We start from the raw sequence: 27,883 nt of genomic DNA on the forward strand, positions 1-27,883 counted from the left end.
GATTTTATGGTCTAGACTGTTCAAAGTATTGTTACTTCTGTGTATCATTCTGTTATTCATTCAGTCTTCTCTATGGATGATTTTGGAATCTTCTGTCATTGTACCTGTCTTCTATGGTTCCTGCTAATTTTAATCCATATACTTTTAATCTTGGTATTTCTTAAAATAGTTATTTTATCTTATTTTATTTTTGTTTTCACTGTTTTAATGGGTTTATTTTAGAGGATTTCCTATTAGAAATACTGTCCTTAAAAAAAGGAACAGAGCAGACTTATATTTTTGTTTCTGTAGAAAACAGTAACTACAATCAGTTAAATATGGGGGGGAGGGGTTATTTGTGTTTGGTTTCAAGCTGGTACATAAAAGATTTTCAGGGAGAAAGACTACAAAATATTACTTAGGTCCTTAAATACATTTTTTTTACTACATGTAATGTATTTAGTCTCATTTTGAAAGGCATACTTCAATTTTACACTGTTTGGTATGGGGTTTGGCAGTATGGAATGCTTTTAAGGACTAGAATTTACCAAGGGGGAAAAAAGTATTTAAGCGTGAATATAAACAGTAACTTGAGCAAGTATACATTGAGTAATGGTTTTCCTTCAGGTCCTGGTAACCAATCTACTTACCTGGCAGGTTCTGTTTCCTGGGCTGAGGATGCCTAGAGAACTCTGTCACAAAAGAGCTGAACTGTGACCTTCTGTTTTATTAAAATATGCAAATATAGGTGATGTTCTTTAATAGTCCACGCATTTAAGATCTTGCATTTTAATAAAGACATGCACTTTGTCCTTCCTTAAGTGTATGGTTCTTAAAGTCACGGAGTTCCAACTTCTTTCCAACTTTTAAGTCTCTCTTCTCTGTCTTAAGCCTTTTGAGCCAGCTGTGTGATAAGCGTCTTCCAATCTCTTCAGGATAAAACGTGATACTGCCAGCATCAGCTCCACTTTCAGGAATTTGAGACCTTGTCAGTAGATCAAGATCATACCTTTCAAGTTCTGCATCAGAAGTTGGTAAAATATTGGTTTCGTGGGTACAGAGTTTCAGTTTTGCAAGATGAAAAGCATTCTGGAGGTAGATGGTGGTGATGGTTGCACAATATGAATGTACTTGATGGCATTGAACTGTACATTTAAATATGGTTAAGGTGATAAATACAAGGTTGTATATATTTTACCACATGAAAAAAAAGTTGGTAAGAAAATTTAAGCAGGAAGGCCTTGAATTATTTCTTTTTCTCTTATGAAAATGACATTGGTCTCTGAGGCAAAATGCATCTCACTGTTATTTTTAGGAGCTGCCCTAGCTGCTCGCAGTCAATATATATGAATTGTAATATCATAGTGTGTATAAAAAGTATTGATAGTGGGGCACCTGGGTGGCTCAGTCGGTGGAGCATCCGACTTCAGCTCAAGTCATGATGTCACCGCTTGTGGGTTCGAGCCCCGCATCGGGCTCTGTGCTGACACCTCAGAACCTGGAGCCTGCTTTGGATTCTGTGACCTGCTCTCTCTCTGCCCCTCCCTCGCTCATGCTCTGTGTCTCTCTCTCTCTCAAGAATAAATTAAAAAAAAAAAAAAAAAAAGAAGTATTGATAGTATAATGCTTTTTCTGTTCCCTGGGGTTCATTTGGGAGAAGTAAAGACTAGGTAGCCAGTGTTTATCCGCCATCTCCTAAAATCTGTCTTTATCACTCCCAAAACAATGGATATGAATTAATCTTGATTTCCAGGCAAAGCAGATTTTTACTCCCCATTCCAAGATTTCACATGACTCAATCTAACGATAGCCTCTCCAAGTATTCCCATTATTTAAAAACAGAACTTTATGATGGAAAAGTAGGCTCCTTTTTTTGTCCCTCCCCGCCTGAATTTTTATTTTAAAAAGAATAACAGAGAGAATTTATCAGGCCTCTCTGATTTATTCTATCCCTAATTTTCCCCTGTCCCCATTATTACTTTCATTTGAAAATATTCCTGAGAGTTACTTTTTTTGTTGTTTCAAAAATTGAGAATATGCAGTTTTGTTATAGACACCTCAGTCAGATTATAGTAGTAATGATGAGACAAGAGAAAAATAATCTTGACTCTTATAACATTATCAGAAGGGGAATTTTTTAAGTTTATTAAATAGAAGGGACAGTTGGATTGGTTTAGTCGTCAAAATAAACTGTGACCCCTGCTAGATTCCCAAGTTATATATTGTGCTTGAATTTTCCATTGGGAAATAAAACATTCCACTGTCCCTTTTTACTGTTTAACTTAAGCTGCAGTGAACACTAGGAGAATGGCCCTGTGGCTGAGCTGCTTATTTTTTTTTTTTTTAATCTATTCATTTTATACTTTCAGACAGATTTTTCCCTGGGGTGAAACAAAGGTTAACTGAAATTTCCTCTGTTGTGTACCTGAACGAATCAGCAGTTTGAGAAGGAAATCCCATTGATGGGCCAAGAGAGTGACAGGCTCTATTTAAAGAATTCCCCCGACTGTGTGGTAGACCAGCCATGCCATGAATTTAACTGTTCCTGTGGTCCCCATACTTGTACCCACCAAAAAAGAGAGAGAGAGAGAGAGAAAGCGACTTTGTTCTGCAAACGTAGCCCTAAGCTTTGAAAACCACGAGCCATTGAGTTTTGTGAATTCAAGTTAGACAGCAACAGAGGCCAAGACTCTAGGGGAACAATATCTGAAAGGGAGTACACAAAAACAGGTAGAAACTGTTTAACTGTTTTATTTCTCTGTGTGTATACAGATTTATGTGTGTTTATGCACATACCCCCCAAAAAACCTATACCTTTCTCATTTTATGTAGCTAGTCCTAATTATATTTAAGCAATGATGTTTGTTAAATTTTTTAATTTGTTAATTTTTTTTTGTTGTTTTTACAGCTTTTTTTGTGCCATAAAAGTATTCTGGTTTTAGCAGGACCTATTATATGTATTGGAAATGAGAGTAAACATGGTATGCATTTAAATGGTTAAAAAAACGAACCTTTATATTACCTCTGTAGGAGCTTTACTGTCAGGGACAGCTCATGTATTTTGTATTTTCCCTGTTTAAGGGAAGCTGCTTTAAATATGAAAAGATGGTATCTTGAGTTGGATTAAACATCCTTAATTCATGTGTATTTAACCTCAGGACTTGTGAGCCTTGTTGAAAATCCAGCTTTAACCCTGCCTAGTAGGCCTCAATAGTGCGTACTGCATAGGGATTATAAATAGTCATAGTCTTTTTCTGATGTGGAAGGTATTGTGTATTCCCAGGGGGCAGGAAATATCTAATAAATATTTTACATACATTAGTAATTTATATTTCTATTTATAAATTTAGAATTTTAATTAAAAAAAAAAAAGAACGCTTTCCTTTGTTATTTGAAACTTGTTACCAAAAGTTTCTTAAGTGTATCTTTCTCTATGTAGTGTGGATGGGAATTTACAGAGATTTTGTACAACACTAGAATTCACAGAGAAAATGATACAGAGTGATAGGTTTCTGGGGACTTTGAAGGAACAGGTACCATTTGAGTTGGTTCCTGAGAGGGGGAAAGTAGGAATTTATCTTAAAGATCACATAGGGGCTAGATTCATGCTCGCAAATGAGTAATTGAAATCTAGAGAGAGAAAATAATTAGTACAAAATTATTCAGTGTGTTTTGGAAGAGCCAGATCTCAATTCATAGCTAGTGTTTACTTATATAATAAACTGCCTCTCTTTTATTCTGAGATGGTACTTTCAAAATCAGTTTCTCTCTTATTTGTCAATTATACCTCAGTAAACCTAGGGTGGGGATCATTTCTCTCTTTCTCTTTTTCTTGTTCTATTTCCTGACTTTTTCCAATCTGTTTCATTCTTGTGTGTTCCTTATCTTCTCTCATTCCTCTCTTATTTTCCAATATTGGTATTACTGCAAATAGGTTATAGTATTGTAAATTAAGAACAGGATTTGGGGAAGTAGAGCTGACCAGATAGTCCATATGGCTTATGAAGGACATTGTTGTTCTTGGATTTTTTTTTTTTTCTTTTTAATCAAAATCGTATTGGGGAGCCTGGGTAGCTTAGTTGGTTAAGTGTCTGACTCTTGGTTTCAGCTCAGGTCAAGATCTCAGGGTCCTGAGATCTAGCATCGGGCTCTACTCACAGCGTGGAGACTGTTTGGGATTCTATCTCTCCTCTCTCTCTGCCTCTTCCCTACTCATGCATGTGTGCTGTCTCTTGCTCTCTCTCAAAGTAAATAAACTTAAAACAGTCGTATTTCCTGTGCTAGTTAAGCAAGCTATGAATCAAATACTCAGTAGTTGATGTTTATATAACTAGAAGAGCTAACCAATGCCATATAGAGATGCTAATTGATTTTTAAAGATCAGTAAAAACAACTGACATCTTTTTTAGGAAATTGCTTGGTTTTTCTAATTTCATTAATTAAATAACATTAATTGAGCTCCTACTATGTGCCAGACACTATGCAAGGTGATAAGAGGTATACTGGAGAGTGAGAAGAAAAGAGTTATAGACTGAACCACAATTAGAAAGCTGGGACAATTTTTGAAACCTCAGTCAAGATTCTCTCTAAATAGAAGAATAACCCTGCTCTTCAGATAATACCATTATTCATATCAGAATACAGTCCTATTTGAAAAGTGGAAAAGTGCAGTTGGAAATTCAAGAAGTTGTTTCATTAGTGGTTGCCATGTCCTACGTATCTTAATATTGTGGAGATTTTCCATAACACCTTTATTATTAGAGAAACTCGAGACTACTGATAAAAATACTGTAGAGGTGATAATAGCATATTGGTTAAGAGCATAGTTTGGAAGTAGACCTCCAGTGTGCCACTTACAAGCTTTGTGACATTAAACAAATAATTTAAAAATTCACATTAACCTCATTTTTTTCATCTGTGATATGAGTGTAATAATACCTGCCTCCGTAGGATTGTTGTGAGGGTTTAAATCAGAAAAATACATAAAATGCTTGACATAGTAGCTAGCACAGAATTAGCTATTTTTATGTTCTGTATTCTTTTAAAAAGTCCCAATTTTCTTCCTCTGGAATGGTCTGTTGAAGATTTAAAAGGGAACATTATATATTATGTATACTTTCTTTGTCTGAAGGTATTTGCATGTTAAAATTAATTGCATCAAATATCAAAATGAACATTTGTACAGAAGTTAATAGTGTCCACTAGGATGAGTTTTTTAAAATATGTTTTCCTTTGAACTCAAAGTTTTATGTAATAATTTCTAAATCTCCATAACTTCTTGCTTGCTCTATGGCAGTCTCATCTTTGAGTAATAGTTATTGTAGGTACTTTCATAAATATTTGTGTTTTGGAGTTAAAGACAATTCTGTTAGTAATCTTTCTGGAGCTGACTTGAAACTTGAGTAGCTTATGGGACTTGTTTTCCATGCAGTATCCAAATTCTCCCTCCTTAGTGAGTCATTTGGTGCCATATTAGAAGGTAGAAGTTTAAGGTAATAAGTTATAAATGAGTTCTTTCTTTTGTGGTCCGACTACTAATAAAGTTGTCTGTATTTACTGCCTCCAGTTTCTCTCCTCCAGTTCTCTTCAGTCGAGTTGTGCCTCACTGCATCATCCAAAATTCTCCTATCAGGATCACCAGGGACTTTAAAAATAAATCCAAGAGGCAGTTCTCAGCCTTTATCTTACCGTGACCTATCAGTGTTGTTCCCCATAACTGATGACACCTCTTCTTTTCTACCTTTTCTTTAGTTGGCTTTGAGGGAGCTCCCTTTCCTCCCGACAGGTTTCCTCCCACTTCACTGCTTATTCCTTCCTAAGTCCTTGTTCCTTTTGTCATCTTTCCCTATACTCAGTCCCTGGGTACAGTTACCCAGTCCTGTTCTAAACACCACCTCTGTGCCACAATTGGTGAATTTATATTTCCAGTTCAGATCTGTCTTATTAACATAAGACTAATAGCTTACTCGGCATCTTAATTTGGATGCCTGATATCACAAATCCAATCTGTCCAAAACTGCATTCATCTTTCCCCTAAAATATGTTTATCTGCAGTGTTCAGTTGCATTAACTTTATCCTTTTAGTTGGCCAGGTCAAAAACCTGGAAGTCATCCTTGACTCTGTTCTTCTGTCTTACATTGATATCTAATTCATCAGGAAATCTTGTTGGCTCTGCCTTCAGAATATGTTCAGGATTTTTTCATTTCTTAGCACATCAACTGCTACCATCCTGAGCAGACGTATTATCATTTGTACACAGAATTATTGCAGTAGCCATCTAACTTCTCTCCCTGCCTCATAGCCCTCCATTGACTTCCCATTTCACTCAGAATAAAAGCAAGAATTCTTACAAGGCCTACAGGACCCTCAACCACACTGGCACCCCTGCTGTTTGTCAGACACATCCCTACTGCCTGGGATGCTCTTACCCCAGAAGTGCATGGCTAATTCCCTGATCTCCTTTAAGCTTTTGCTTAAAAATCCACGAGGACTACTGTATCCACCCTATGTAAACTTGAAAGTCATACCCAAGACTACCAGTTCCCATTACCTTGCTCTACTTTTTCTTTTTTTCTGAAGCACTTGTTACTGGTAACGTATATAATTTATTTATTATGTTTATTGTTTATTGTCCCTCTCCCCCCACTAGGATATAAGTTCTGCAAAGGCAGCAATCTCTGTTTGCTCACTGGTATATGCTGAGGACCTAGAATGTTGCCTGGGATATGGCAGTAGCTCCATAAATATTTGTTGAATAAATGAATGAATGGTAAGAGTTGAGAAAAATCATGATGTTTAGTTTAACCCTCCATATGGCACCCAGCTCAGTACACTCAATTTTAATTTAAGGTTTTTTTTTAGCATTTCTAATTACTTCTAAGAATATATATTTCATGATTTTAATTCTTTCTTAGAGGTCTTGCAAAGAACAGAGAGAAAATTTACTTTCCTTAATAAAATAAAACTCTATCTCAGGTTTACTATATGGGTCCATTGGATCCTTATATAAATGTAAGATACATCATGGGATCCTAGTGATCTTATTTTTGTCCTACTTTGAAACATCTTATTATTTCATCATCATAAGAATAGTTTTATCATTACTCATTAGTTATTCCCAACTATGCTAAAAAACACTAAAGTAATAAGAAAATATAAGAATGATGGAATTGCCTAGAAGGATGATATGATAGTGAAATGTCTTCATCATCCTTCATATTGTGTTGCCCAAAGTATTACATTATTTTTCAAGGATGTATAAAAGAAGTCTGGAGACACCACCTTTTTTAGCTTTCATTGAACAAAGATGAGAATTCAGAATTTTACATTTTCTGCCCAAATGGCAAATAGAAGAAAATTGAAGGAGGAAGACATTTCACAGTTATTAGAGCAATCAGAACATCAATGCAAAGAGACAGATTGTAGTACTAGACTTAAAAAAATTTTTGTTAAATGTTTATTTATTTTTGAGAGAGCACAAGCAGGGAAGGGCAGAGAGAGGGAGACACAGAATATGAAGCAGGCTCCAGGCTCTGAGCTGTTAACACAGAGCCAGATGTGGAGCTCAAACTCACAAGCTGTGAGATCATGACCTGAGCCAAAGTTGGACGCTCAACCACCTGAGTCACCCAGATGTCCCTGTAGTACCTAGACTTTAATGATGTAATGAACTTGGTCTTTTAAGTCCCAGACTATGATTTTGTTCAGAGGATATTACATATGAGTTTTCTTGAACTTAAGAATTGATGAATGAACAATGTATCTCTAAATATAAAAAGGAAATCGGGTAGTCTGCCTGGGTGGCTCAGTTGGTTAAGCATCCGGCTCTTGATTTTGACTCAGGTCATGATCTCAAGGTTTGTGAGATTGAGCCCCATGTTGCGCTCCTTGTTGACAGTGTGGAGCCTGTGTAGGATTCTCTCTCTCTCTCTCTCTCTCTCTCTCTCTCTCTCTCTCTCTCTCTCTGCCCCTCCCCTGTTCACATGCATACTCTGTCTCTCTTTCTCACTCTCTCAAAATAAATTTTAAAAAAACTTTAAAAAAAAAGGAAATGAGGTATTCTCATCTAGGTAGTCATTCAACAGGAAATTCGTTACCACACAGTATTTTATGATGAGAACCTGTACCATCCTGCTTTGATAAAAGGATGTGTGACTGTATGCTTTCATATTTTATGAGATTTGTATACCAAAATTTGCTTGATATGGTTTGTTTCAAGTGGACAGTCACTGAAGGCAAATGTGTATGCAGAGGTGACTAGAAAGAAATAGATGATAGAGAAGTGAAAAAACACTAATGGATTGATCATTGTAATTAGTGTTTATAAATTGAAAAGTAAAAATTTCTTGCAACTATGGAGCGAAGAAGAGATGTATTCGAGATCTGGTTTAGTGTTTACAAACCAGATGGATGTGTGTCAAGTACATAGATGACAGTCGATGAGCAGTTGGTTGTATTCCAAGATGTTCCCCATTTCAGGTGTATTTAGCAGGGATATATATACATGAAATAAAAATTTTGGTTTGCCATGTTTAAATTCTTATTAGGGGGGCGCCTGGGTGGTTCAGTCGGTTAAGCGGCCGACTTCAGCTCAGGTCATGATCTCGCAGTCCGTGGGTTTGAGCCCCGCGTCGGGCTCTGTGCTGACCGCTCAGAGCCTGGAGCCTGTTTCAGATCCTGTGTCTCCCTCTCTCTCTGACCCTCCCCCATTTATGCTCTGTCTCTCTCTGTCTCAAAAATAAATAAACGTTAAAAAAAAAAATTTAAAAAAAAATTCTTATTAGGGTTTCTAGTAAAATTGTTATTCATTATCTCCTTATGTCTCTGTAAGTTATTTGTAAGATGACTTAAATTATTAAATGGGTCCACTGGACCTTGACAATTGGTGAGGACTATTATAATGCAGCAGGTACATAATGAACAGGCACTCCTCTGATCCTGAAGATATCAAGAGGACTCAAACTTGACCTTTTAGAGAGACAAGGTGCTAGTGGCTAGCATGGTAGTAAGAAGATTTTTCAGGCCAACTAATTGAAACAACTAGACTGGTATTAAATACAGGACAATTAAAGCATTGTACAAGAAAGGAAACAGTATACCACTACATAGTCAGGAGTATTGCCTTAACCTAAGAAAGGGGATGGAGGAAGAAGAAATGCAGATAGGATGTTACAAGTAAATCCTCTTTTACTTTATTAGGAATTTAGAGGGGGAACCTGGGTGGCTCAGTCGGTTAAGCATCTGATTTCAGCTCAGGTCATGATCTCCCAGTTTGAGGGTTCAAGCCCCACGGCAGGCTCTTCACTGACAGCACAAGCTTGCTTTGGATTCGCTATCCCTTTCTCTCTGCCCATGTTCACCCCTCCCAAAAACAAATAAGTAAACATTTTTTTAAAAAGGAATTTAGGTACTAATGTTTAAAATAGATAAATCCTGGGGTGCCTGGGGGGCTCAGTCAGTTAAGCGTCTGACTCTTGGTTTCAGCTCATATCATGATCTTGCAATTCATGAATTTGAGCTGTCAGTGCAGAGCCTGCTTGGGATTCTCTGTTTCCCTCTCTCTCTGCCCCCCCCCCCAAAATAAATAAACATTGAAAAGTAATAATGAAATAGATAAATCCATAAGTCACAGAAGGAAAATTATTTAGAAGTATCCAAATGAATACCAAAAGAAATAGCTAGAGACTTGAAAGTGGTTGCCTCTGGAGGAGTGTGAGCTGGAACAGAGAGGAGAGAACTGCTGTTTTTTTTCTTTTATGCTTTCTTTGTATTAATTAGAGTTTTTAAAACCATATGCATGTATTACTTTGATACAAATTAACAAGGGACACCTGGGTGGCTCAGTCTGTTAAGCATCCGACTGGGTTTTGGCCCAGATCACGATCTCACAGTTCATGAGATCGAACCCTGCATCGGGTTCTGTGCTGACAGCACAGATTCTGTCTCTCTCTCTCTCTCTCTCTCTCTCTCTCTCTCTGCTCCTCCCCTGCTTTCTCTCTCTCTCTCTCTCTCTCTCAAAATAGATAAATAAACTTAAAAAAATATTTTAAAAAACTGATGGTAAAATACAGAATTACGCATTTAAAGAAAATCTAACTGGTATGTTTCAAATGCAGTTGAAGGTACAAGGACACCTCCTAGATCTGAGGTGATGAACAAACAGTGATGACTGGAGGGGAACCAGAAAATATTGGCTTAGACATTTTATTTTGTTCAGTGTTTATTTATTTATTTTAAGAGAGAGAGCACAAGCAGGGGGAGGGGCAGAGAGAGAGAAAGAATTGCAGGTAAGCTCTGCACTAATCGTGCGGAGCCCAACATACGGCTCGATCTCATGACTCTGAGATCATGACCTGAGCTGAAACCAAGAGTCAGATGCTTAACTGACTAAGCCACCCTGACTGAGCACCAACAGGCGCCCCTGTTGGCTCAGACATTTTAAAGGGAAATACCGTTGAATTTTAAGACCTGGCCTGTTTGGGTAATGGGAGTGAAGCATTGGGTTAAGATGAAAATAAATCTATGTTTTGAGCCTTTAATAACAACAGGGAAGAAAGTGTTTGAACTAGTTTCAGTTGGGGCTGTGAAGATAAGTTTTTCTTTGGATATGTTATGTTTGCAGTGACTATATAATCATTTGTGATATATCCTGCAAGCAATTATAAATGTAAGCCTGGACATATTTGGTCTTAAAGTTTAGAAAGAGATTTGAAGAAAATATGCCCCCCCCCCCCCCCAGAAAAAAAAAGAACAAAAATGAATTGTTTCGGAGGGACTTGTTTTACTAAGGAAGGAGTGAGCCAAGAATCAGATGTTGAAGAAAGTGAAAAAAGATGTAGGAAGGGGATGAGGAAATGTAAAACAGAATTAGAAGGATGACTGAAAGACATAGCTTCTAGATTATTACTATATTTTTACCAGCAAGGAGATACCAAATTTATATAGCCAGATTTATATAGTTTTCTCTAGAAACCTGCAATATTTTTTTTAAAGTAGCCTCTTGATTGAATTTAAATGTGTTTTATATGTTCTTGTCATTTTACAAATATTTCAAATGTCCATCGTATATTTTCCTTTTTGCTTTTTGGAGGGGAGCATGGAAGTGAAGTATCTTTAAAAGAGGAAAAAGCAGCTCCCATAATCCTACCGTATTTGTTTCTGTTGATAATTTTTCCCTTTCTGTTCTTGTCATTTAGTTTAATTTGAAAGGTGTTTGTTTTTGTTTTTAATATAATCATTTATTTATTTATTTTGAGAGGGAATGCACAAGCAGGGGAGGGGCAGAGAGAGAGAGAGAGAGAGAGAAAGAATCCCAAGCAGACTCCACACTTGGCACAGAGCCCGACATGGGACTCCATCCCACAAGCTGTGAGATCATGACCTGAGCTGATATCAAGAGTCGGACGCTTAACTGACTGAGCTACCCAGGTGCCCCAATTTGAGAGGTTTTTTTATTTTTAAATAAATATTTCTTAACCAGGTGGTTCAGTGACAGATTGTTTTGGAAGGAATGGGGGATGAGAGAGAACTCTCTGTGGTTGTATCTGTGTCTCTTTGGAGATAATACAAAGGTCTTAAAAATGTGACAGATAACTTTAAAAGAGCTCTCTATAACCCTGTGCTAAGCACCTGTATTTATTTCCTCTTTCTTCTTCCTCCTCTACCTCTAAAAAAAGAAGAGCTAAATCCCCATTTATCGTTTATACACATTCAAAAATACAGATTGTTTCTGGTAAATTTAATACGATTTAAAATAAGGAACAGTTTGATGCCTAACTTGCAAATTGTTCTACTAAAATTTGTTTTATTTAAACTATTGCCAGTTATACACTGCAAAATTTTAATGACTTAAAATGGTTTTGTGACCAGTGTCAAATAGAATGGTATAAATAAGAGAAAACGGAGACAGAAATAAAGAGCAGTTTGAGAAGAATGCAAGTGAATAAAGCAGCTCAACCCTCAGGGGATTTGCATGTGGCATTGTGTGTGTTTCAAAAGTTTCCGTTGAAACAACAGATGCTGCTGATGAAGTTGGGAATAGTAACTTCATTTGTGGCTGGTTCAGTTGCTTATCCGAAGTGAGAAGATCCCAGGGGGATATCTGGTATAGTGGAGTTAGGCTCAGGAAAGGATAGGACATAAATATCTGGCAGCTTCATCTTTGTGATCTTTATTCCATAAACACTGGGTAGGTACAGGTATGATTATAAATGTCCAGTTATCTTATGTTTCTGTGTCTACTAAGTGGTTTTTATTCAATAGCAGTGGTTTTTAAAATGTTTTTTAGTTCCGGGGCACCTGGGTGGCTCAGTCGGCTGAGCGTCTGACTTTGGCTGAGGTCATGATCTCACAGTTTATGGATTCGAGCCCCGTGTCGGGCTCCGGGCTGACAGCTCAGAGCCTGGAGCCTGCTTCAGATTCTGTGTCTCTCTTACTCTCTACCCTGCCCCCACTCACATTCTGTCAGTCTGTCAAAAATAAACATTTAAACATTTTTCTTTTAATTTAAAAATTAAAAAAATATTTTTTAGGTCCTTTAGAATTTCCAAATCTGTTTTTTTTTAAGCCACAGAGAACTGTCTTATTAAACTTGCATATGTACAGTGACAATCCATGAAATTGTCTCTTGGCTTATTTACCCCCAGTTCAGAACAGTGTTTACTCACACAAGTGTACATATTAATATTTCCCTTTTTTATCCTTTTCGACTTTTTCCTCTAACTTGTTTTTTCTAGTGTAATTCAAAATATGCAAGAAGTTGTGCTGATAACTAGGTAGATGTCCATAGAGAACTTACGGTGTAGTGAGGGAGGTAAAATATTTACTAATATAGCTGTTAACACACGGTTTAGAAGTACTTATTAATAGCCTAAGAGGTAAGAAATAAGGTGCTTTTAGGGAGGGAGAAAATACTTCTAGAGTAAAATCAAAAGAGGAAATGTTATTTAAGTAATTCAATAAACCTGAGTACCTATGATAACTAAATGATCATGCTTTGAATTGGAAGATACAAAGATAGAAGTGACATGATTAGGGGTGCCTGGGTGGTTGTCGGTTAAGCATCCGACTTTGGCTCAGGTCATGATCTCACCGTTTGTGAGTTCAAGCCCCACGTTGGGCCTGGAGCAGCCTGGAGCCTGCTTCAGATTCTGTGTCTCCCTCTCTTTCTGTGCCTCTCTCGCTCGCACTCTCTCTCTCAAAAATAAACAAACATTAAAAATAATTAAAAAAAAAAAAAAGAAATGACACAATTAAAGTCTAGGATGTTACCTAGTTGAGAGTGATCATCTTTGCTTTTGAAGGGTTACCAGAGAAGACATCAGTGGAGGAGGTAACACATGATTAGGGACTTGAAGACCAAGTTCTAGTTCCAAGTTGTGAAGTTGGGAATGGCTTGTGTTCCAGAGCATAGTGGCAGAGAGCAACAGGACACATTAAGGAAATTCTTAAGCATAGCTAAAGTACTGTGATCAGGAAGGTGAAACTAGAGAAACAGGTAAGGGCCAAATCATGGAAGGCATTGTGCAGCATACAAAGGGGTTTTACATTCATCCTGTAGGGATCAAGGGACCATTAAGGGCAGAAGGTACTCATATTTCCATTTTAGAAACATTCCATTCACAGTATATACGGGTATCAAATCATTGTGTTGTACACCTGAATCTAATGTAAAAAATAAAAACATTCCAGTAACAGTGGAATGGAAAATTAGTTGTGGCACTAGAGATAGTCAGAAGTTATTTTTATAATCTAGCTGAGAAACTAAGTATCTCTGGGCTAGTATAATGGTATTGAGGCTGTTATGGAGAGAGAATTTACAGGATTTGGTGAGTAATTATATGAAAGGTGAGAGGGAAGAGTTGAGGTTTTTTAACCTATAAAGTAGACTTTATAGGTTTTTCAACCTATAAAATAGATTTGTACAAGTTATTGAGATAGAAGATACAAAGAGGAGAAGTGGGAGCTTCTGTCTGTTTTTAAAAGAAATGCAAGGAAGGGGGAGAAAATGAAGAATTCATTTTTAATGGTTATGAGTGTGAGTTACCTGTGAGATGTCTACTCTAGATGTCCAATCGATCAGGAACTCCAGAAAAGATCTGGCCTAGAGATGCAGATTTGGGAGTTCCCACCATGGACATGTATGATGTAAGCTGGGACTAAGAATGTGGAATGAGGGAAAAAAAGGCAAAGAGTGGAGCACACCAAGTAGTCCATGAAGGAAGAAGAAACCGTGAAGTGGGGGAAGAACTAGGAAAGTATTTTGTTATATCATCCGTGAGAATTGTGAATGCTCACAGGGGTCAGGTGAGGGAGAAGTACTGAATATTACCCATTGCTATGAGGAGCTGAGCCCTTAAAGGACATTTAGAATTTGTAGTTATCAGAATTGGACTGGGTTAAGTGAAAAATTGGGCAAAGAGGGAGACAATGTTGGAGATCAAGGGAATAAAATGAGCAAAAGTATAGAGAACAAAGCAGTGGGAGTGTTAATTTGCAAACAGCATCTTTTAGTTTAAAATATTAGGTATGTAAAAAGGGAGTGTAGGCAATACATTTAGAAATGTAACATTTTTCATTTGTCTTTAATGCTGAAGCTGCCAAATTATTTAACTTCAAGTTATCTGGTGGGAGGATTATTCATTACCTTCTCCACATTTCTTTGTTTTCTTGACCATTTCACTGTGTTTTAGGGTAGTGAAAGAATGCCATCTCAGTTAAGTCAGAGTTTTGTCTGTATCCTGGAAGTGAGAGGATACTGAGAAGGCCCAAAATCTTGGTTCCTTAGGTACTGCAGGTAGACAACAACCATTGTCTTTTCCGCCCAATCACTGATTGTGAGCTGTCTATACTCACAGGTTATTTGGGGAGAAAACAATTGCATACTTACATACTTAGACTTATATACTTAGGACTTACATACTTAGAATTATAAGGAAGGCCATCTTGGTGATACAGTCATAAGTTAATTGCTCATTAGTAGAATTCAGTATTTCATGTTAAATAACTGATTCCCCAAATAATAGTGGATTTTTTTATCTTTAACACTTGATTAATCATCTTTCTGTTTTAAAGACAAAATTATCATGGTTATTTACTTAGCGCAGTAATGTTTTTTTTGATTATTTAGCCCAAAAATGCACATACTTCTCCACTATGTGGTGAGTTCCTTGAGGGCAAGCACCACGTCTTAGTCATCTTTGTGTCTCCTACACTGTCTTTTACAGTGATAGATATTCAATAAATATCTGTTGAAAATTAACTTGACACTACATTAAATGAAAACATATTATACATTGAGGAAAGTTGCGTTTACATACTTTTTTAGTAGGTGCCATGTTCAATGTGGGACTTGAACCCATGACCCTGCAGTCAAGAATCATGTGCAATACTGACTGAGCCAGCCAGGTGTGCCCTGCATTTACATTCTTAGATAATTAGTAGTGAGAAAATAAGTTTTTATATCTGATTTGCTGAATATTCAAATTGAGCCCACTGTATGCTAAGAAAGTCATATATAACAACCTTTTCACTGAAATTTAATGAGATTTGTAATTTTAGATGTTAGAAATTAGGATATCTAGAAAATATAAGGTATCTATGACTTCCTTATAAGAAGGAGCTATAGGGCATTAGGCTCAGGAAAAGATTCTTCTTAGACCATGGCACCTTCGCTGCAAATAACCAACTGGATGTGCTGAACTGAGTCCTTCTGTAGTCTTTGGTGATCTTTAGAATACTTTTTATTAACTCCTATTTCCTGTCAAGTTATTCCAAAAGGTGGAGAGAACCACCTCTATAATTGTCTGTGGCTGCTCTTAGCAAAAGAATAATCTTCAGCTTTCCCACCCACCAGAATGTAGACTAAAGTAACTACAGCAGGGCAGGACCTGGCTTTCCTCCTAAGATATCTAATCCAGACTTTTCCTCACATCCTTTGAAAACTGAATGCAGTCTTACGGATAAAGAGCTACATTAGCACTGCCTTTCACAGAAAGCATCAGTTGCCAATTTTTGTAGAAAGTAAACACATAAAAGTGAGTATTTAAAAAAAAAAAATCTGAAAGGGGCACCTGGGTGGCTCATTCAGTTGAGCGTCAGACTTCAGCTCAGGTCATGATGGGGCCCTGCATCAAGCTCACTGCTATCAGTGTGGAGCCTGCTTCAGATCCTCCGTTCCCCACCACTTCCCCACCCCCCACCCCGGCCCTGCCTCTGCCCCTCCCCCACTCATGCTCTCACGCACTTGCTCTCTCTCAAAAATAAAACATTTTTTAAAAAAGTAAAAATTTGTTTAGCAATAACATACAGGTTTCTGAGGATAAGATGTATATTTAAAACAATTTATAGACTCTGAATCACCATATAAATACGAAAGATGTTTATGTTTATAACCATGCAGTAATAGAGAAAGAGAGTGCACACGTGTGTAATTAAGATAGCAGAATAGTTCCAGAAATAGGAGAAAATGTGTAAAATATGTGTAAGGTTATGGGTTTACTTTTTTGTTTTGAATGTTATTTCAGAAGAGATGAAGTATTCTGGTTGTTACATAGTGTCAACAGAAACACCGAATTACTGTTTTACTGTCTCTTTCTTCATTACCTCTGGCAGAAAGAGACCTGCTATGCTATTCCTTGGAAAGCTCACCCAGTAGAAAGTCAAGTTAAACCATATAAAAAGGTCTGTCGGGGCGCCTGGGTGGCTCAGTCACTTAAGTGTCCAACTCTTAATTTCAGATCAGGTCATGATCTCATGGTTTGTGAGATCGAGCCCTGCGTCGGGCTGTGCACTGACAATGCGGAGCCTGCTTGAGATTCTATCTTTCTCTCTGCTTCTCCCCATCTCCTGTTCTCTCTCTCTCTCAAAATAAATAAACTTAAAAGAAAAAAAGGTCTATGAAAATTCTTAGGAAGGGAATGATCATACCCTTTGTTCCAATCAAGCTGTATTGTTTGCTGTATCCTTTTACCTCTTCCATTCTGTTGCTTGTGCCTTTCCTTTTTACTGGTGTCCTCTTTCATCTCCATCTATTAAAATATTATTTAAGACTTCTTCTTTCAGCTTTGTTATGTAAACTTATACCAAACTTTACCCCCTGGCAAGAAATGATGAAATTAGCAGACAGGGACTTTAAAACAGCTATTGTAAATACACACAGATTTCAAGGGCAAGATGAATATAGACAACAAACAGTCCTGGACTGTGATTTGTGAGAATATGGAAACACACGAGATATACCCTGTAATCAACCTAGCTTTCTGCCTAGACGCCTGCCTCATGGCACCAAGAGAGGGAACCCAAGTGCAGCATTGTAGCCTCCCTGAGATAAGAAGCAGAGACAGAGTTCAGAGAGGCTAAGGAAGCTATACTCTGTGGGGCAGAGTACTGGAGGGTGGGAGCTGCGGAGGGAGATAATTCCAGAAATCTGGGTAGGGTTACCCACGAATACCAAGGATACTGTGTTCCTATCTGTGTATGGATAGGTCAAACTCCACTAGACTTGGACAAAAGCCTACTGTCTATAGTCTGAACAATTCCCAGAACTTACCTGAGTTCTTACTAGCAAAAGTGGAGAGAGAGTGTTGAATACCTGCAGTGTTTAATAGAAACCCTAGAAGGTACATCTTTATTAAGACTAAATTAGCTCCAGAGTAAAGGCTACTGTGGACCTACCCTAACAAAGCTTTAAAGGTCTAGTCTGGAATTTGCTTAACTGCTCATCAAAATGGAGTCTAACACTTAAAAGTGAAAAAACAAGAGTGAGACATTTAATAGTGTACCATTTACAATAACTAGCATCCAAGAAAAAAAAATTACTAGGTGTTCAAAGGACGATGTCACTAATAATAGCAGAAAAATCAGTCAAATAAAACAAACCTAGAAATTACGGAGTTGATGAAATTACCAGGAAGAACTTTATTTATTTATTTTTTAAATGTTCATTTATTTTTGACAGAGAGACAGAGCACGAGAGGGGGAGGGGCAGAGAGAGAGGGAGACACAGAATCCGAAGCAGGCTCCAGGCTCTGAACTATCAGCACAGAGCCCGACGCGGGGCTCAAGCCCACAGGCCCGGGGTGGGGGGGGGGGGGGATCATGACCTGAGCTGAAGTCGGACGCTCAACCGACCGAGCCACCCAGGTGCCCCCCCAGGAAGAACTTTAAAGCACCTATTAAAAACATACACTAAGGTTTAAAGAAAAAGAAATATGATAAGACAAATGGAAGATACAAAAAAGAACCAAATGGATCTTCTAGGACTGAAATATACAGTATTTGAGAAAAAAAACATTTTTTTGGATGGGCTTAAGTACAAATTAGGTGAATCAAAAGGAAAGAATAAGTCTATGTTCTAGACATATGTACTGATAATTTCAACAATTTAGAAGTAATAGGCAAATTATTTGAAAATCAGGTTACCAAAACTGGCCCAAGAAGAAATAGAAGATGTGAGTACTTCCATACCTACTAAAGAAATAGAATTACTATTTATTATTATTTTTAAAACCTCCCTGCAGGAGTGCCTGGGTGTCTCAGTCATTTGAGCATCCGACTCTTGATTTCATCTCAGGACATGAGCCCCATGTCAGGCTCCGTGCTGAGCCTGAAGCCTGCGTGGGATTCTCTCTCTCTGCCCCTTGCCTGCTTGTGCGCGTGTTCTCTCTCAAAATAAATAAATAAAAAAAAAATTCATCTCTGTGAGTAAAATTCCTGGCCCACAACAGGGAAAACTCCAGGCTAGATGACTTATCTGGCGAATTCTATCAGATACGGAAGGAAGGAATAACACCAGTTCTACACAAACTCTTCCCAACTCCTATCAGGTCAGTTTTACCCCAATATCAAAACCATAAAAAGACACTGTAAGATAAGTGTAAATCAATATCCTTCATGAACACAGATGTAAAAATTCTTAATAAAATACTAACAAATCGAATTATGCAGTATATTGTAAAGCATAACACATCCTAACCAAATGGGGTTAATCCCAGAATACAAGATTGGCTTGACATTTGAAAATGATTCACTGTAATTGACCATATTAACAGAAAGAGGAAAAACCATGGGGCCATCCCAGTTAATGCAGAAAAGGCATATGATAAAATTTAAAACACATTCATAATTAAAAACTCTCAGGAAAGTAGGGAAAGAATTTCCTCAACCTGTAATGAAAAGTCTACAGCAAACAGTTTACTTAATTCAGAAAGACTGAAGTTTTCCCCCTATTGGAACAAAACAAAGATTAACTTCTGTTAGCACTTAATATTGAGTATTATATCTGGAAGTTCTTTATAATGCATTGAGGTAAGAAAAAGAAATAAAAGGCATACAGATTAGAAAGGACGTGATAAAATTGTCTTTATGCACAGGTGAAATGATAGTGTAAACAGAAAATTGGGAGGAATTGGGATGCCTGGGTGGCTCAGTTGGTTAAGTGTTCAACTCTTGATTTTGGCTCAGGACATGATTGCACAGTTCATGAGTTTGAGCTCTGCTTCTAGCTCCATGCTGACAGCGTGGATCCTGCTTGGGATTCTTTCTCTCTCTGCCCCTCCTCTGCTCTCCTCTCCTCACCTCAAAATAAATAAATAAACATTTAAAGAAGAAAAAGAAAATTGCAAGGAATCTACAAAAAGCTTCTAGAACTAAGTGAATTTAGCAGATTTGCAGGGTGCAAGGTGAACAAACAAAAATCAGTTGTATTTCTATAAACTTGTAATCAGAAACTGAAAAATGAAATTTAAAAAAATAATTAAAAATTAATTTAAGTTTTATTTTTAAAACCTTTTTGGTAGCAGAAAGAAACATGAAATATTCAAGGATATGATTATATGCAAAGCCTGTTCACAGAAACCCATAAAACATTGCTGAGAAAAATAAGACCAAAGCAAATGAAGAGATATGCCATATTCATGTTTTAGAAGACTTGATATTGTTAAAATATCTTTCCAAACTGATCTGTAGATGTAGCACAATACCAGTCAAAATCCCATCAGGCTATTTTTGTAGACATTGGTATTTTAAAATGTATACAGAAATCAGGGATGCCTGTCTGGTTCAGTCAGTACAGCCTATGACTCTTGATCTCATGGTCATGAGTACAAGCCCCACATTGGCTGTAGAGCTTACTTTAAAAAGAAAAAATAAAAGCAAGTTGAATCTTATACAGAAATCAGAGTGGTCTAGAATAACCAAAGCAATCTTGAAAAAGAGCAAAAGAGTTGGAAAACTTATTCTACAGGATTTTAGTTTTTTGAAGTAAAGCTGTAATATGGTATAATTATAGACCTGTAGCTCAATGTAACATATTAGAACTTCTAGAAAGTGACCCACATATGGTCAATTGATTTAAACAAAGTTGCTAAAGCAATTCAATGAAGAAGGGGTATTTTTTCAACAAATGATGCTAGAACAACTGCATATTCATATGGGGAGAAATGGATAATAACTAATCATAAAAAGCCAAAACTATAGAATTTTAGAAGGAAACATAAAAAGTACTTGGCTTTTGTAACCTTGCATAGGGAGATTTCTTTGGGCATAAAAACTGTGAAGGGAAGGGTTGTCAAATTTATTAGAAGTTTTGCTTTTCTAAGAAAAGAACACTGCAAGTAAAATTCCTGGCCCACAACAGTGAAAACTCCAGCCTGTTATTAAAAATAAATGAAAAATCAAGCCACACTGGGAGAAATACTTGCCAACACATGTCTAATAAAAGACTTGTTTCTAGAATATAAAAAGGACTCAGAATTCAATCAAAGGAAGACAATCTCCTTCATCCCCCTCAAAAAAAAAAAAAAAAAAAGGTAAAACAACTCAATTTAAAAATAAGCTAAGAGGCTCATGGGTGGCTCAATTCGTTGAGCTTCAGACTCTTGATTTCAGCTCAGGTCATGATCCCAGGGTCATGGGATCAAACCCACATTGGGCTCCACGCTGAGCATGGAGCCTACTTAAGATTCATTCTTTCTTTCTCTCTCTCTCTCTCTCTCTCTCTCTCTCTCTCTCAAAAAAAAAGTTTGAAAATAAGCTAAAAATTTGAACAGTTTTTGAAGGAAGATATATGAATGGCAAATAAATACATGAAAAAATGCTTAGCATCATTAGTTATCAGAAAAATGCCCATTGAAATCCTAATGCATTACTACTTCACACACATTCGAAGGCTAAAATTAAAAAGACAGTTTGAAGCGTTGGCAAGATTATGAAACTATGGAATTCCCATACATCGCTGATGGGAATGTAACATGACACAACCACTTTGGGAAAATTTGCCAGTTTCATATAAGGTAAAGATACACTTAACCATATCCAATAATTCTATGCCTCGATATTTTCCCAAGGGAAATGAAAACGCATGTCAATTAAAAAGAAAGATTTTCACTAGAATGTTTTATTGCTGCTTTATAAGTGCTCAAAACTGGAAACAACCTAAGTGTTATCAGGAGATGAGCAGGTAAACAAATTGTCATATCCACACACTGGAATACTGCTGAGCAAGAAGAAGGAAACAAAGTACTACTACTACCCAACGACATAGACAAATGTCACAAATACTCAGAGTGAAAGAAGCCAAATACAGAGTGATACATAATATGGGATTCTATTTATATGCAGTCCTAGAACAGGCAAAGCAAATCTATGGTGACAGAAAGCAAATCAGTGGTTGCCTGGGGTGGGGGGGATCAAGTGCAGGTATGCACAAGGTAACATTTTGGGTTGGTGGAGATATGCTACATCTGATTGTTGTGGTGGTTACACAGGTGTATTGTGCCTTTGTCAAAGTGCATCATACTGTATTTTTTACACAAGTATATTTTTTAATATGTAAATTATACTTCAGTAAAGGTTTTTTTATGGTGAAGCCTTTTCTGACTTTTTACCTCTTTTTCCCCCAAATTCAGACATTGTTTATTCTTCCTCTCAGTATACTGTAGAATTTTGTATGGTCTTCTCTTACTCTTTTCTTCACCTTTCATTTGACTCCTTTACTAAGTTATAAGCTCATATTCATCTTTGTTTACCCTATAGCACCTTGCTCATTATAACCTTTCAGTATATGTTTGTTGAATTCAGTTGATTTGTTGCAAAGAAAGAGTTACCAGCCATTGCTTTGATTACAGTTCTGAAGTCTGAAAAGAATCATTGCCCCAGGTATTAGCAAGATAAAGCTATAAGGCAGCTAAGAGTTAATATTAGGCATCTTTAGTGTGGTCCTAATTTTACACTTTTGGGCAATCCCATTTTATATCCTATGGCCTTGGGTGGTGAACACATGGAAGATGAGTGCCTCTAGGCCCCTTGGAAATTGTCTTTAAGGGAGGACACCCTGTGCCAGTTGCAAAGGCCTGGAGGACAATGTATTTGATTTTAGTAATGAATGAAAATTCAAAAGAATCATGGAAGTTTAGTGCTAGACAGTACCATGGACGCCATTTAATCCAACCCATTATTATACAGGCCCAGTGAAGATCAGTAAACTGCCCAATGCCAAACAGCAAATAAGAGATAGGGTTAAGACTGGAACCCAAGTTTCTGCCAAGTCCCACACCAGGAATTTAATAGGAGAATTGGCTGTCTGTGGAAGTTCTACTGAGTTGCCCTTAGACAAAGCTTCCGTTAGTTTGGGATTTAGAGTTAAGAAGTAAACAGGATAGAGAAAAGGCAGGAGTCAGCTGTTGTTACCAGTGTCCATCCAAAACTGGAACCAGAGGTGGCACCAAGAGTTGGCTCATGCATTCCTGGCAATGTCTTTGTTTATTTACCACTGAGAAGTTTGATTTCATCTGTAATTGAAACCTGTTTTGTGTACTTGTTGATCAGTTTTCTACAGTAAGAATATCCTATAGCTTGTAAGAGGAGTTAGTACACAACCTAGAATACTGTTGAATTCCACAGGAATGTTGAAACAATCTAAAAGTTTATTTATTTTGAAAGAAAGAGAAAGAGAGTGAGCAGGGGAGAGGCAGAGAGAGAGAGGGAGAGAAAGAATCCCAAGCAGGCTCCACATTGTCAACATGGAGCCTGACACAGGGCCCAATCCCACAAACTGTGAGATCATGACCTGAGCCGAAATCAAGAGTCAGATGCCTAACTGACTGAGCCACCCAGGTGCCCCAAAGCCATCCAAATGGAGTCGGGTCTCCCTCTCTCAGACCTTCCCTTTTTTCACTATTCTCTGTTCCAGTATAAATGTATTTGGAATTGGGGGTGATAACAGTTGCTATTTTGCATCTCACTGATTTTAGGTTTTTATTTTTTTAAGACAGTATTAAATGAGTTTTTTAATTAAAGTGATTCTTAGTGGTCATTTTGAATTTTAAAGATGAAGGACATTGAGACACAAAAGGCAGCTTTGAAAGTTACAGCAAAGCATGCTCCTTAGATGGATCTTTTGAATGAAAGAATAACATGGATGGTGATGATGAAGGAATAGAAGCTGCTGCTATTTAATGTATTCTCCACTCTCAGTATATGGATGCAGCCTCCAAATTTTACAATGGAAATAATCATCAGCACAGCATCTCTGCTCTCCTCTGGATTGGTCTTTTTGTAAAGCAGCCTTTTGGTTTTCTTAGTAAAAGTATTTTATTTTAAAATATATCTCTAGACACTTACTCCTGGTAGGCCTGGGGAAACGTAGATTACTTCATGTCTCCTCAAAACTCCTTTCAAAGAAAAGAGTCCAGCTTGATTTGTGTTTTTGAGATAGAGAAGAGGAATAGATAGGAGGAAGGAAGAAATCTTAACTTTGCTTCAAGGAGAGAAAAAAAATCTTTCAGTCCTTTGTTGATACCTTAGCTTCTGCATTAGTCATGTGTCCCTTCCTCCGTGGTCATAAGTAGACCAAAGGAATGGCAGCAATTTGCAAATTTGTAAAGGGACAGTGCAAAGAGAAGAAAACAGCTGATAAAGAAAAATGTAGGGCTCCCAAACCCCCTAGGTTTTTGTAGTTGTATTTTTAGATCAATCAACGGTTTCTGGATATTTGGCCTCCTTGTTTGTTGTTTTGTTCCACTGTGTTTGATGTTATAAAATACAGTGCTAATTTCTAGCCTCAGTCATGAGATGGTATTTAAAGTTCAGTTTTTTAACCTGTTACTACCAAAGTCAACTACAATGGGAAGCTAGTAGACACAGTGCTGATATTGGAAGAAAAAAATCTTTCTTCTGCCTACTTGAGTCTGAATGGTAGGGTCCTGAGAATTAATTGCTGATAGATTAACAGAAGTGTGGGAGCACTTGGTAATGAGCAACTGAACTCAGTTGCCAGAGGTAAAGGTTTGTTTACCAACTTTCATAAACACAAGTATTTAGGGCTTCAAAGGATGGAGGCTTTTGATGATGCTAATTTTTACAACTTGGGTTTTTTGGAATGTCCTAGAAGCCAAGGTCAGTCGCTTCCTTGACTAGAGACTAGGTTGGGGGAGGGTAGTGCTATGCAGCTGACTTTCATAAAGCTCTGCTTTAGTCAGATAAGTGAAGTTTAGATAAGATTGCTTTCTGCATCTGTTGTTGGGTTTTTGGTTTTTCACTTATTTTTTTATATTTGTTTATAGCTTTATGGTTTTCAGAGCATTTTCACATATCTCATTTGATTTTCACAGTAGTTTTTAGGAAGATGGGACAAATATTCTTATTCCCATGAATTACACAGGTGAGAAAACTGAGGTTAAGAGAGGCTAAGTATTTGTTCAGAGCCACACAGAGCCAAGATAAGAGGTTAAGGTATTCACATTTCTCACTACACCTTTGGGGTCCAATTTCAGTACTAACAAATTGAATAATGTCAATCTATAAGTGCTTTAAAAGGGTCAAGATTGAGTAACATTTTATTTGTTTTGTAGGAGAAGATGGTGTAAATTGGTTCATCAGTGACAAAGATGCTGAGGTAAAATCAAATTGTTTTTCAAAGTTATGAATGACAGATTAATAATTTCCTTTGATTTGAAATTTCCTTTCATTTCATTATGATAATTTGATAAACTTTTTAGAGATAGCAGTGGTCTGAGTATGTTGCAAGAAAAAGTTTGATTGTAGTATATGGTGATTGAATTTTTCAGAAGTGTGGTTCAGCCTTGATTTTTGTCAGTCTGTTAATTGCCATAGTGATTTAGTCCCCTTTCCCTTCTGTTTCTTCTGCCGTGGTGAGTCCTCTCAGCCCATATTGCCTGGTACCACTAAAGATCAACACCGGAAATAACTGCCTCTTCAGTGTAAGGAAATGGTTAGTCTATATTTAGCATGTGGCAGGTGTTTGTCTTTGTCAATTATTAGCCTTAATTGTGACAGATGGTTAGAAAAGAGAACAATTTTACAACTTGGAAAAAAGAAGTTTTAAGAGATAATTAGATTTTGTCTACGTGGGGCTTACCTGGTCAATCCAGCAGAATAACAAGTACAAGATGAAAAGCTTTTTCAAAGATTAGAATTCTACCAAACAAGATAAAAAAGCATGGTTGGCATTTTTACATATTCCCCTTTAGATATTCCATGTGGTGTGTTTTGCTAATATTCTCTTGCAAGACACTAGATTTTGTCTAGAATATGGGAGAGCTGGAATTGGATTAGTGTAGGCAGAATAGGTCTTAAAAGTACTCTATTGGAAGGAGATTATCCATTGTCTCTTAGAAATTATAATCCAGTTTATAGGCAGTAACCCTGGGCTGTTCAAAAGAAAGAATATATTCAGTAGTGATAACGGTTTTATAACTTTATAAAGGACAAAATCATTTTTTAAAAATTGCCCCAAATAAAATTTTAAGAAAGCTTCTCAGTCCGAAAAATATGGTGTATGTTCCTATAGAGAAATCAGCGGTATCTTTGACTCTGAATGCCACCAGAATGTCTAAATGATGCATGTCAGTGCCCCTACTAGACCTGAACTGTAAATAGAGAAACATACAAAAGAAATGGAACCATATGGAGAAGTGTAAAAGAGTGAGATGAGGGACAGACAAGAAGTAGAGTTGTCTTCATGGCAACCCCTTTTAAGTTTTTATTTCTTTTAAGAACACAAAAGTTCTCTGTTGCTGGTTTCTAGATTAAACAGACTATGGCTGTTAATTCTTTTGAACAAAGTAAAATGTTTTTTAAATTAATTAATTAAAATTAATTAATTAATTTTTAAATTTTTTTTTCCTCCTAGGCCCAGATAGTTAACAATAGATCATCTGGAAGATGGACCCACCGATACTATTCAGCCAACAAAAATGTTACCTGTAGAAATTGTGACAAATGTGGCCATTTATCAAAAAACTGCCCCTTTCCACAAGTATGTGAAATACGTTTCTCTCCACATTGTTACTTTATAGTCTTAAGGGTGGGCCCTATAACCTTATAATTCAAATCTTGTACAATATATGTGTGAATTTCATGTTACATTTTCATGTAGGTGATAGCCAAAATAGTAGCACAGAAAGAACAATGAAGTTTGAGTCAGAAAAACCTGGAATCAACTTTAGCTTTCTTTCCATTAGTAGTTGCACAAGCTTAGGCAAATCATTTCACCCTCTGTGCCTCTGTTTTCTTGTCTATAAAATGAGGATTCCTGAGACCCCTTTCATTTCTAAACCTTCTACAGCTTGTTTCATTGTGGGATAATTTTTATTGTTAGAAAGTTACCATTTTAAGCATTTATAAATGTTTATTGGTGTAAATTATGTTAGATACATCAACCTTTGGAACAACATAGAACTAAAGTTCTTGGATGTTCTCTGACACACAGTGAGCTCTTAAGAAACATTCCTTCCATTATTCCTTCTTCCAAATGATATGATTGTCTTTCAGATATTTGAGACAGCTCATATATTTCCTCTTTGTCTTTGGTTCTCCAGGCAAAGCAGCCTCTTTCAGTATTTGTTGCTCCTATGACTTAGCTTCCAGATCCTCATCAACCTGCTTTCCCTCTCAAACACAATCCACTTTGTCAGTGTTCCCACAAGATAAAGCATAAGAAGTAGATGCCAGTTGATACTACAGGCACAGTAAGCCTTTTTGGCAACCACAGAATACACATAGCTTGTGTTAAAGCTCTGATTTCAGACATTTTGTTTGATTTTACAGTTATGCTCAAGATCTAACCTTCACTGGGGTCTCAAATTGGAAATAACGTTTTATGGAATTATACAGAAAAGGAAAAGTTAATCTTCTATTTGAGACTGAACTATTTTGCTAAAGAGACTTTCTGTTTGCCACATAGAAAGTCCGCCCCTGCTGCCTCTGCTCCGAGAGAGGACACCTCCAGTATGCCTGCCCAGCCCGCTTTTGCTTAGGCTGTTCTTTGCCTATGCCTTCCACTCACAGATGTCTTGAAAGACCTTCCTGGAGAAAACGATGTGACCGATGTGATATGATAGGCCACTATGCTGATGTGAGTATCCTGCATAGAACTAATTTGTCAGACTTTGGGGGCAGTGTGCCAATTTGTAACTATCAGTCAGCCTACCTAAAAGAATATTCTATTCTAATTCTGTTCTAATATGTGTGTAATGATAGCCATGTCCCTTTGGCTGTTGATCATCTAAAGCAGTGTTCTTTTTTTTTTCTTTAAAAAAATTTTTTTTAATCTTTATTTTTGAGAGAGAGAGGGAGGGAGGGAGTGGGGGAGGGGCAGAGAGAGAGGGAGACACAGAATCTGAAGCAGGCTCCAGGCTCTGAGCTGTCAGCACAGAGCCCGATGTGGGGCTCGAATTGACAAAATGCGAGACCACGACCTGAGCCGAAGTCAGATGCCTAACCAACTGAGCTATCCAGGAGCCCCTTAAGTAGTGTTCTAACAGAGATCTTACTGAATGGTTCGTCGGGAGGCAGCATCAACAAATATTGTAAACCCATGCTTGTCCCCTTTGCTTAATGTGTTTGTCAAGTAAAGGTTGAAATAAAAGAGGTATGTAATAAATA

The 27,883-nt window shown here is 37.2% G+C and overlaps 1 protein-coding gene across 4 annotated transcripts in view; it reads left to right on the forward strand.

Moving 5' to 3' along the window:
- The window catches only part of ZCCHC7 (zinc finger CCHC-type containing 7), a 255,900-nt gene that overhangs the window by 177,735 nt on the left and 50,282 nt on the right, over positions 1-27,883 (forward strand). For all 4 annotated transcript variants that reach the window (XM_030294442.1, XM_030294439.1, XM_030294441.2 and 1 more), the window contains 3 exons: positions 24,829-24,872; positions 26,130-26,255; positions 27,183-27,353. In XM_030294442.1, coding sequence (XP_030150302.1) covers positions 24,829-24,872; positions 26,130-26,255; positions 27,183-27,353 — 341 coding nt within the window. The remainder of the gene's footprint in view (positions 1-24,828; positions 24,873-26,129; positions 26,256-27,182; positions 27,354-27,883) is intronic.

The sequence above is a fragment of the Lynx canadensis genome, chromosome D4 (genome assembly GCF_007474595.2).
Source record: "Lynx canadensis isolate LIC74 chromosome D4, mLynCan4.pri.v2, whole genome shotgun sequence".
Lineage (NCBI taxonomy): Eukaryota > Metazoa > Chordata > Mammalia > Carnivora > Felidae > Lynx > Lynx canadensis.